The sequence below is a fragment of the Balaenoptera musculus genome, chromosome 10 (assembly GCF_009873245.2).
Source record: "Balaenoptera musculus isolate JJ_BM4_2016_0621 chromosome 10, mBalMus1.pri.v3, whole genome shotgun sequence".
Taxonomy (NCBI): Eukaryota; Metazoa; Chordata; class Mammalia; order Artiodactyla; family Balaenopteridae; genus Balaenoptera; species Balaenoptera musculus.
Genome location: NC_045794.1, coordinates 81458422 through 81470409, shown reverse-complemented (window position 1 = coordinate 81470409; position 11988 = coordinate 81458422). Strand labels below are relative to the sequence as shown.

General features: G+C 43.0%; 1 protein-coding gene across 1 annotated transcript; it reads right to left on the bottom strand.

Moving 5' to 3' along the window:
- Positions 1 to 311: 311 nt before the first annotated feature.
- LOC118901513 (ribitol-5-phosphate xylosyltransferase 1-like) lies at positions 312 to 1020 on the bottom strand (the record flags this gene model as incomplete). Its single annotated transcript, XM_036864683.1, has 1 exon — positions 312 to 1020. A coding segment is annotated over exon 1 (594 nt), but the record flags the coding sequence as incomplete, so codon positions are not given.
- Between the last annotated feature and the right edge of the window lie 10968 nt (positions 1021 to 11988).

Below are 11988 nucleotides of genomic sequence, written 5' to 3'. Positions count from 1 at the left end.
TGATTGGTCCTGTCATTTGTAGTTTCTTCTACTGCTTCAAAACTTAGAAAATTATGTCAAACTTAAAGTCAACCTCATGTGGCTGTAGTGCATGGAGGGGAACTTAATGGTAGTGGGAGTTGAGTAAAGAAATCAAGACAGAGAGAGCTAAGGTTATACAATACTTGTTTTTTTTTTTAATTTTTATTGAAGTATTGTTGAATTACAACATTGTGTTAGTTTCTGCTGTATAGCAAGGTGAATCAGTTATACATAAACATATATCCACTTTTAAATTTTTTAATTAATTTTTGAATTAGTTAACCTTTATTATTCTTTAAAAATGAACTTTCCACAATATTAATAAATCTCACTTTTAGCTCTGCTTTGAAGTATTGATACCAGTGAAGTAACCTTTTTCTTCTTTGAATCTTTTCTTGTAAAATTATAGTTTTCTCTTTTTCTAAAATAGGAAGTTCCTTCCAGTTCTTAATAAAGATAAAGGGAGCATTCATGGACTTGAGTAACTGCAGAGGAGGATTATGGTAAACAGATGAATTTCCACAGCTGCCAGCTGTCATTATGTCTTCTACCACGGGAACGGAGCCATAGGAGCAAGCCTTATATATTCTGTAACACTCCGTGTTTCCTCCTGCTGGGCGCAATGTGAGATCACTCTGAAGCAGAGCATCTTGATAATTCTTAAGGCTTTCATTTGTTTCTTGAGGCTGCCACTGTTCTGTTGCTGAAACCCAACAAAGCTTATCATTCCCATCTTGTTTCAAAATGTTCATTAGTGCTTGTCTGGATGAATTTTCATAAATGGTTCCTACGATACTACACAAGTATGGCCTTTCATATGCAGCATTGACCAATTCGCCTCCATCACAGGAAAATTCCTGTATGTTGCTACTCCTAAAGGCCATTGAAAAACATCCATGTTATTAATCCAGGGGCTGTCATATATTATGAAAAGCAGTTCCACAGAGCCTCCATTTCTTTTGAGAAATTGGTTTATCCATTCATTATTACAATGTTCATTTGCAACCAAAACTGTTAACAACAAGATGCTGGAGTTTTTGAGTTTGCACTAAATTTTGTGGATAAAGTAACCCCTGGGTGGCAAAAAAGACCTTTGCTTTTTCTCTTCCATTTAGAACGAGTACCACATTATTCTCATCAACAGAGAAGTACCCGGGGACCACAGCTGGACCAGTGATGAAGCTGTAATGTGTTCTTCCAACAACTAAATTTCCTTCTCTCCGCTGAGCAGTCACATCAGTGGGCTCAAGTCAACCTTCAAAAATATGCTCCCAAATACAAACCGATGGCAGCTTTGCCCCAGATTTGTACATGGAAGTCTTTTTTCTCTTTTGTGGACTTACTTAATATCTGAAGTCTGTGTTTTTGCTCATTTTTTTCATCTTCTTCCCAAGGATTCCATTCTTCACTTCTCAAAGTAGATTGTTTTTTCCAGAAGGTTCCCAATTATTTCCTTCTCATCCAGAACCATTCAATGATGAATAATAAGTAGAGGGCACATTCCTTATCACTGAACTTGCACATAGGTAAAGAAGGCTGGAAAAGATGCTCTGTGTTTTAAGAAGCCTCCTATGAACACCTTCCCATGTGCACATGCCATTGCTCATCTCATCATCATTATCACCTCAGTGCCCTTCCTGTGGCTTTGATGCTGGGCCATTATCTTCAGGGCCAAGAAGTGCAGGTTACTTGGATTTGCATTTATGTAACTATTTGTGATTGAACCTTCCTTCAGTTTTCATCTGGGGTTCAGCTGATTGAGGCTGGGATTGGCTGGGCTTGGTTTTAGTCTATGGCTTGGGTCCAAGTCTGCTCCATATTCTCTCATCCGCTATGGTCCAGCAGTTATTGGAGTGAAGGTTCTGAGCCCCACGTCAGGCTTCCCAACCTGGGGGTCTGGCAACGAGAAGAGGAATTCCCAGAGAATCAGACTTTGAAGGCTAGCGGGACTTGATTGAAGGACTTCAACAGGACTGCTAATGTTTTTTTTTTTTTTTTTTTTTTTTTTTTTTTATCTTTTAAAAATTTTTTTATTTATTTTTGGCTGCATTGAGTTTTTGTTGCTGTGTGCGGGCTTTCTCTAGTTGCGGCAAGCAGGGGCTACTTTTCATTGCGGTGCGCAGGCTTCTCATTGCGGTGGCTTCTCTTGTGGAGTATGGGCTCTAGGCACATGGGCTTCAGTAGTTGTGGCACGTGGGCTCAGTAGTTGTGGCTTGCGGGCTCTAGAGCGCAGGCTCAGTAGTTGTGTCACACGGGCTTAGTTGCTCCGCGGCATGTGGGATCTTCCCGGACCAGGGATCACACCCGTGTCCCCTGCATTGGCAAGCAGATTCTTAACCACTGCGCCTCCAGGGAAGTCCCAACAAGTAGTATCTTTTTAAATGCCACTACCTGTTTTATTTTGTTTTTGCTGTTTTTGCCCCTCAAAGTCCTTAGTTCCATTCATGGTATTGTTTGGATACTCTTCACAGTCTTTATCATGTGTCTCAGCTTTGGTTCCCCAGAAGCAGATGCTGAGCCAAGGATTCACATGCAAGCTAAGTTCCCACTGTTGAAGTTGAAAATCACATCACTCTTTTCAGGAAAAGCATGACAGCAAAGTTGGGAATGTGGGCTCAATGTCAGGTTTCCAGGTCAGAGTCCATCCCAATCTCAGTCTCTGAGTGAGGCACCCTATGTAGGAGATGCCTTTGCTCTGTGTCTGGATGTTCACTAGCATCCTTGGGATGGTGGTGGAGACGAAACAGATGTCAACAAAGGAGAGGTTGGCGAGGAAGAAGTACATGGGGGTGTGGAGGTGGGAGTCCGAGCTGACGGCCAGGATGATGAGCAGATTCCCCAGCACAGTGACCAGGTACGTGGACAGGAACAGTCCAAAGAGGAGGGGCTGCAGCTCAGGATTGTCTGAGAGGCCCAGGAGGAGGAACTGTGATACTCCCGTGTGGTTTCCTGCTCCCATGTGGATGGTGCGTCTGCTGGTGGTCCAGTGGTTAAGATTCTTTGCTTCCAATGCAGTGGGCAGGGGTTCGATCCTTGGTTGGGGAACTAAGATCCCACATGCCTCTGGCTGATGCCCGAAGCCCTGCCCCTCCTCTCCGAGGCAGGGAATGGAAGTGACGCAAGCGGTTCAGTCTGTCTTTCCAGCACCGAGTCTGCGTCTCCCAGAGAGATTCCACTTTCGTGGGGGTCAGTCCCATCCCGGCTTGGTGAGGCCCGCGTGAACGAGAGGGTCCTGGGCTGGATGAGGGTGTCCAAGGACGAGTTTGTCCCAGGAGGCTTCAGGGGCCTCCTGGGGGCGGCCTGGCCCGCTCTGCTCGCGTGTGCTGGGGCCGCAGGTCCTCCAGGTCCAGCTGTGACCTAGAGATCAGCTGAACCAAGTTGGGAGATGCATCCAGAGAGTGTCCACCAGGTCTTTCCACCCATTCTCTACCTCTGTTCAGAAGTCTTCAGAGCCAAGTTTGTTCATTTTTCTCTGTAAGGAAAAGAATTTCTGCTGTTGGAGTCACGTTGACTCCGGCTCCGTGCCCTCATGTCCTCATGGATCTGGCGATTCCCCCATATTCTGGTGAGCACTGCTTTGATTTATTTATTCCTTCCGTTTGCTTCAGAGTTTTCCAATGGTATAAGCATACCACAATTTGTCCATTCTTCTGTTAATCCACGTTTGAATTGTTTCCAACTTAGGATTCTTTCAGATAACACAAGGACACGCTGCAACGCACGACGACCAAAGCGACTCCCTCCAGGACTGCTAATGTTGGAGGGTCTCCTGCAGAGGTGAGGGGTGGCTGTGGCTCACCGCGGGGACAAGGACACTGGCAGCAGAAATTCTGGGAAGTACTCCTTTGTGGGAGCCCTCCCGGAATCCGCCATTACATCCACTTTTTTAGATTCTTTTCCCGTATAGGTCACTACAGAGAATTGAGTAGAGTTCCCTGTGCTATACAGTAGGTCCTTATTAGTTACCTAATAGTTGTATTGTTAAATGGAGTGTGTGTGTGTGTGAGAAACGTTTTCCCAGAGAGGAATTATACTGTCCTTCCTGAGAAGTATTAATACTGTTGGCATGGCTGGTACCCACCCACGACGCCCAACTGTGCAATAAGAATGAAGAAGGGAGCGTGGCACTTCTGAGAAATCTAGCTTCATGGAGGTAGCCAACTAGTTTATTCACATTCAGAATAATTTTGTTTTGTTTTGGTTGCTTGAGATGAATGGTTGTAAGTAGAAGTCTAACTAATGCATAGCTTTGGAAAAGAATGAAATCTCACAATGGTGCAACTGTTGCTAAATAACTTCCTGCGTGTCCCCAAAGTGGCCAGTTTCAGAAGGATTGGGGAGATCTCATCTTGCAACATGTTATAACAAAGAAGGAGGGGTTAAGAAATCACACCTCCTCATTGCTACATGCCTGTACGTACAATAACCAGAGATTTTCTGGGATATCCTTAATTCAGATATTCTTTTTTGTTGATCTAAGGTGCATCCTACTTGTCTGATCACAGGTCCCAACTTCCGTTCAAAAAGCAGAGTCACCATAGGAATTCGGCAGCAGATCCTGAGCTGTTCTCACCCCCACTCCTCTCTTCTAACCCATTTTGCTTATTTTCATTAACAGAACAGAAGAAAACACTTTTATGTGCCAATTCTCAGTCTCAGAAACTCTAATGGTTCTTTTTTATACATTGCAACAAACCCAAACTTCTTTTGCCATCTTTAAAGACTCTGCCCTGCTTAGGTAACTTTCTTATTCCTGCTTCCTGGACACTCATCTTTTGCTCTAGTCAAGTACCTCTGGTCTCTTTTCCTTGCAGTTGCCCTGTTCATTCCCACCTGCTATCCCATTGCTTTCCTTCTGTCAATCTGTTCCGGCTGCTAGAACAGAATATGATAGACTGGGTGGCTTATTGACAACGGAAATTTATTTCTCACAGTTCTGGAGGCTGGGAAGTCCAAGATCAAGGCAGATTTGGTGTCTGGGGAGAGCCTGCTTCCTGATTCATAGATGTCCTCACATGGTGGAAGGGCAAGGGGGCTCTTTGGGGTCACTTTATAAGGGCACTAATCCCATTCTTGAGGGCTCCACCCTCATGGCCTAATCACCTCCCAAAGGCCTCACCTCCAGATACCATCATATTGGGGATTAGGTTTCAACATACGAATTTTGGGGGAACACAAACATTCAGTCTATAGCGCTTTCTTTGCGTAATGCTTTCCTCCTGGAATGCTTTCCCTCTTTTCCTCGCTTAAAACTAGACTCACTTGTCAAGCCCTAAGTCAAGTCTGACATTAAACAAAACAAAGCACAGTATAGAGCTGACCCTTCCAGGGAAGTTTAGGTGCCATTGCATAGGTAAGTCTCTGGGCAGAATCTCATCCATCAAAGACTGCTCTAGCCTCTCTGAGATGGATTGGTGGTTCTCTTTTATGTGTCTACAGTTTTTTGTTGAGCAAGTGTACATCTGTTGGGCAGTATTCAGATTTTTAAAGGATCCTAGATAGGCCCCAACCCCCAAATGTGATCAGTATATTGGATGTACTGGCTTTGGGTGCTCTGCCAGGAGGAAACAACTTTATTCTTTCTTACCACTGCCTTCAAATAAAACCTTTAAATAAACTCCATTCCAAGCTCCTGGATGGTGGCTCAGGTTTTTGTTTTTCTGGACATGGGGGATTAGAGCAGTTTCAGTTATTAAAAATTCTAGCCCAATCAAGACTTCTATCGCATGTCTATTAAAAGATTCTCCTTCCATGTCCTCCCAGAGTCTTGAAGTGGGAAGGGGGGGAGGCAATGTCTGCCTTTTCTTTCTTCCTCTTTCTTCCTCTTGCATCTACTTGCTAGATGCTCCAGGGTTAGGTAGAGAGGAGGGGCTAGAAGTTGAGGGACTTTTTAAAATAAACCTAGTTGGTGTTAGTCTGCAAAAACCCTCTGCATAGTCGACATCCAAATACTGACCATTTATCAAATAGGGTGCTTTTGTTGGTTCTTTGGGGACACCCTGTTGGAGACCTCTGAGGTTGAAACATTTCCTGACATGGGAGAGGTAGTCTCTTGCTGCCCTCTTGTGTCATGCCCTCAACCCTACTCCAGCAGTTCACACTGTGTAACGTTTTTGCTGAGGCAATCTGGACCCTGGTGGGCAGTGTTCTTAGATGGGGTACTTTCAAGGAGGCTCTAGCCTGGCTCTCCTCTGCAACATCCGTTTAGCCCACAGGTTACCTGGCATGTTGCCTCTCTAAATCCTAGAAGTACAGTGTTCTCTCTTTGCTCTCCATCACAGATAGCTCCAGCCGGCCTCTCCCCTTTGGACTTTACTAGGTGAGAATCAGGCACCAGTCTCTGTGTTCCCCAAACTCCAGGAAACACAGATCAAACCCTCTAGTGGTAGGCAGAAAAATGCCCCCCACAGATGTGCATGCCTTAAGCCCTGGAACCTGTGAATATGTTACCTCACATGGCAAACTGTTGCTTTTCTGGAAGCTCCTCCTACACGGTTTGGGAGGGCAGTGGTGTAATTTTCTACACCATGGGACTAACAATCTTGTTGGCACTCTTTCTTGTATATAAGCTAGAGGTAGATGTCTTGGTGTGTCCAGCACATTATTTAAGCACCCTCACTCCCTCAGTCACAGTGTAGAGGCAGGAAACGTCCCATTTAATATTGTTGGACAAGTTTTGTAAATCTTTGTCCCTTGTTCTGTGTTTCAGTACAAGCACATATAAACCATTTCTAAGCATTTCCGTTACTCACTAGCTACCTGAATTCCTCTGCTGGACTAGGACTCCTTGATGGAAATCCTGTTACTGAGTGTCCTCTGCATTTTGATGAACACATCCCTCATGTCGGGCTCTGTATATTTTTGCTCCTTTTTCTGGTCTGAAATTAATTTCTGCAACCAAGTCAGTTCCTTCACTTTCTCATTCTATTTTATGCAAATTGCCAGCAGGACATCATGCCTTATGTCTACGCCTTCCAGAGCATAGGTAGAACTTCAGGTTTAGGTGGGTTGGAGGGAATCTAAAGATCGGCTCTTTCATTGCTTCTTTCCTCCCACTCCTGAATTTTGAATCATCTCTCCTCACTGTCATCCAGGATATACAAGTATGGGATCCAGGATATACAAGTATGGGATCCAGGGGGGATCGTACTACTTCCCGTGTTTATTCCATTATGGAGATTTTCTTTGAGCTCCTTGAAGGCAAGGACCAAATCTTATTACCATGGCAACACCAGCCCCAACTCAGATCCTGGAGCAAAGCAGGAAGTCAGTGAATGAATGAGTGAATGAACGAATATTATTGGGCCCAAAACTGGCTTCTCTGTGGCTTCTATAACATCTTCCTTGGGATGATTCAAAATGATTTATTAATTCTCTTCTCTGCAGAATGGCCTTTAACTGTATAAAGCTATTTTGTCCTAATTGAGTCTTTTCTTCTCCTATATTTTCAGTCCCCCAAAGGATATTTCTACACATCAATTACAACCCTTTCTACTTTAGTTTTCTGATAGTCTCTTAAGGAATGTTCAGTTTTCTGGAATGAATTCAGCATGATGGTGGGCCGGAAGTGATTGTGTAACCACTGCAAAAGGCTGTGGTTTGAATCTTTCCAAAAGTCTTATCTGAGCAGCCCAGATGCAGCACTGTGCCAATAGTCACAGCTTCTCTGTTTCTCATTGTGTAGTCTGCAGATAGCCCTGCTGAGGGCTGAGGGTTTATATGGAAGGCGTCATGGTGTGTTTTAAGTGTAACAGGATATCAAATGGAATTTTTCATGGTGTCTTGATATTTCATCTGAAGCCCCAGTGCTGAGAACAAAAAGTGATAATTATCCCCAGATTTCTGAATGGTGTACTAGCGCTGCCATATGCATACAGAAATAGTGAAAAGACAGCAAAACTGGTATCAACCTTCCATCACATACCTCCAACTCATGCAGGAGAAAGGGTTTGATTAAAGACTCTCTGGGGTAGTGGACAGTACTGTGGCATTTCCCTTTCTCCTCTTATGAGGTGAGAGAATTGGGGGCTCCAGTGGTACCCTGGGATTGAAATAGAGCAGGGTGGAGATTCATGGAGAAATGGATGTGTGTCTTTGGAATTTAGGGATATGAATGAATGGGACCTGGTGCTTGCTTCCTGCCTGATGAGTCTGGAATGCGGGAGGCTGGTCAGAACAAACAGTCATCCCTAAATGAGTGAAGAGGGCAACAGTGAGCACGTCTGCGCTACCAGAATTTCTAAGGGTGAGGACATGCGTCTTCCAGGAATTACAATGGAAGATAGCTGGCCTTGAACCAGGAGCATTGCTGGTGGGCTGAAGGGACCCCAGCAATAAGCTGCTCTATGATATATTTCTGAGTAGGAGCTGAGCAGTTTGCAAGAAACTTCTGGGAGAAGTGGGAGAGAGCATTTGCTTTGAAGGGGGTTTTTCAGGCGGGTAGTCCGCAGAGTGAGCCTTTGAAAGCCCCACAAATGACCCCACTGGAGAGAGCCAGCAAATGGGCTCCTACCTCAAGACCAGGGTCTGCTGTGTTGTAACAGTACCAGCCATGAAAGAAACACTTGCTTCTTTTCCTCTAATCCCCCTGCCCCATGCTTTGACCCTGGAGAAGCCGGAAGCAGCAGTGGGAGGGGAAGGAGAGTGAAGGAGATGGAGGAAAGATAGACAGTAAAGTACTTCCTTTCCGTGCTGTAGGCTGTAGTCACGATGCCTTAGGTTGGGGTGGAGCTGGGGTATGGTGATGGGGGACTCTGATTTGAGTATGTGATTAAAGTTTTAAACAGGACTTTTTAATGAGTTTTTTTTTTTTTTTTTTGGGCTGTGAAAAGCGGCATGCGGGATCTTAGTTCCCAGACTGGGGATCAAACCCCCGCCAAGCAGTGGAAGTACAGAGTCCTCACCACTGGGCTGCCAGGGAATTCCCTAATGAGTTTTAATTCTTGAAAGTAAGTTAAAAAATCTGTGGGGTAGGCCTGAGATATTGCCCAGAGGTGGGGAAGGATGATTTGACAGAACATGTTGGGAAGGAGTGATTAGAGAAAAATAAAACTATTATCTGGTGTACACCACCAACTTTAACCCGTCTGGTAAACTGATTAAATAAACAATAATTTTAGGAAAATTACAGGAAGGCTGGGCCTGAGGGATAGGTAGGTAACAGACTATTCTCTGGAACTTTGGTATTATGGACTCTTTGTTTTTCTGAAGTTTTTAATTTCTGTTTAATATTTTAAAAGTTTTTATTTTGAAATGATGTTATAACGACAGAAAAGTCGCAAAAATAGTACAGAGAGTTCCCAGATACTCATTCCTCAGCTTCTGCTAATGTTAACGTCTTATATTGATATAACCATAGTGTAATGATCAAAACCAGGAAATTAACATTGATACAATACTATTAACTAATCTATAGACATTATCTGAGTTTGCCAGGTTCCCCATGAATGTTCTTTTTCTGGCCAGAATCCAAATTGCAATCCCACATTACATTTACTATCCACGGTCTCCTCCTTAGTCTTTCTTTGTATCATTAAATTTTAAGATTGGAAAAGACATTAAAGGTCCTCTAGATGAATCACCCAGTAGATTCTTGAATCCCCTCTATAAAAATCCCTGCTAATCAGTTTTTTTGGTAAGAAGACACCTCTAGTGACAGTCTGTTTTAATGGGGCCCAGCTCTATAAGGAAGTTCATAACTATGATTCTCTTTCTTAAAGCTGCCACTTATTGATTCTGGTCCTTACCTGATCCTTGCCTTTAAAATAATCCTTCTACCTGACAGCCTTCAAATATTTGAAGACCATTATATTTCTACTTGCCCTGAAGCCCCATCCCCCATTCCTGCCACCAAATCCTCTCTTCTTTAGGATGGCCATCTTCAGGTCCATTAACTGTGACCCATATGACATGGTTTTAAGTCATCTCACACATGGATCACTGTATCCCAAACAAGCTCCAGCTGTATATACAGGTGTAGATGTGGGTCTCTCTATTTGTCTATGTGGTGCCTGAACAGAGAAAAATCACGTATCATTCTCCACATTCTGTGTCCTATCTCAGCAGGCCAAGATTACATTAACATTTGGTTTGTTTTTATGAAGATAAGCAGGCAGTAGTTAGACATGCTAATTAAATAGCCATTTTTAGTGAACTTCAGTGGGTGATCCAGACTCCTGTGTGAGTTGCTAAGACAAGTTTGGTATCCTTCTCAGAGATATCTTTGGGCATGGAAAGCTGGACAAGGTAAGAATGTTTTCAATAGAAATTTGGATTGACAAGTTTCCAATTGAAAATCATGGTGCCTGGCTACAAGTTCCTGGTATATCTTCTCCAAAAAAGAAAAGGCAATACATTTTCAAAAACTAGAATAAACTTTTAATGTATTGGCAGAATCTGGGAGAACTTTCATTTACTGAACAGCCAGAGGAAATGGATTGAGAAATGCGATGTGGCCTGACATAGAGGAAGTATTTTTGTTTAAAAATAATAAGAGGTACAAACTATTATGTATAAAATAAGCTACAAGGATATATTGTATAACATGGGGAATATAGCCAATATTTTATAACAATTATAAACGGAATATAACCTTAAAAACTGTGAATCACTATACCATACACCTGTAATTATATAAGATTGTACATCAACTATACTTCAGTAAAAAAAAAAATTTTTTTTAATTCTCAAAGGACTATTTTTCAGTCTTCTACTGCCTGTACCCTGGTTCAAAATGCAGGGTATGTTTTGACCTTACCTGTACAGTGTGGGTATTGCTGGAGGAGAGGCCTGGAATATTTCTCTCTTCACAGTTCCCATGGGTAGCTCTCTTTCCTCATACTCTCATAATCTGTAATTTCCAGAGATGAATGGCAGGAAAGCATGAAGGGATTGGGATTGGTGCATTTCCTCTTGGAGATGAGCCCTAGTATGAGTTAAAGCTAGGACACTTTGCATCTGTTCAGAGAGTGAGAGAACCAACAATGGAGATGCAGTAACACTAGATGAATTTCTGCTTGATCCTGGGAATTGGGCCAAGGAACTGTCAACAGCTTTCTCTCCAGAAGCGGATTTCAGAGTGGAGTTATAGTAGCACCTAAGTGATGCGAAGGAGAAAAGCAGTCCCTGACATTCAGGAACTAGCCCTTGGTGTCATTATAAGCTGGCCTGTGCTCAGTTAAGTTTTGATGTGCTCTGGTTGGACATAAGTAGTTTCACAGGACATCAGCATCAGACAGGGCCACTCCATGACCAGGATGCTTCAAAGCCAAAACAAAGAGCACTTGGTAATTATGTCTGAATACAGACAACACATGAACATTGTCCAAGTCACAAAATACCAAGAAGCCTCTGCCAGCTAAAATGAGTAATGGCTGTTTCCTTGTCAATTATACCTTCCACCTTGCTCCATTCTGCCCTCCCTATAAATAAGACCTACTAAGATACCCAGTGATAAAATTGTCCTGGCTTTCTGACACTGCCTAATTCGCCACATCACCCAATCAAAGCCCAAATCCAAAAATACGTTCTTTCTACATCCTCGTACTGAATTGCCCTGTGGTTCCCCATGTCATAATTCTGTCGTACCACAACTGGTAATAAATCCAACTTGTTCAATGCGACACTGATTGGCCTTTGGTTTGAGGGCGAAGGACAGAGAATGGGATAATACATACTTGGCAAATACCAATGAAGTGTTAATCTCTTTTCTTTCAAAGATAAGCAAACAATAAAATGAAACAAGACATGGGGTCTAGGGAAAAAAACTACTGTTGAATAAAGAAAAAAGAGCAGCATCCCTAGACTTGGTTGGGGCCCCTAGCTATACATTTCTATAACTTCCAGTTTTGTACTCTTCATCATAGAATTCTGAGGAAACTAATATTTATTAGGAAAATTAAAATCCTAATTGGAAGTATTAAGGAGCCAAACTAATACTGTAGAAAATGGAAGTGGTAACATTGAGAG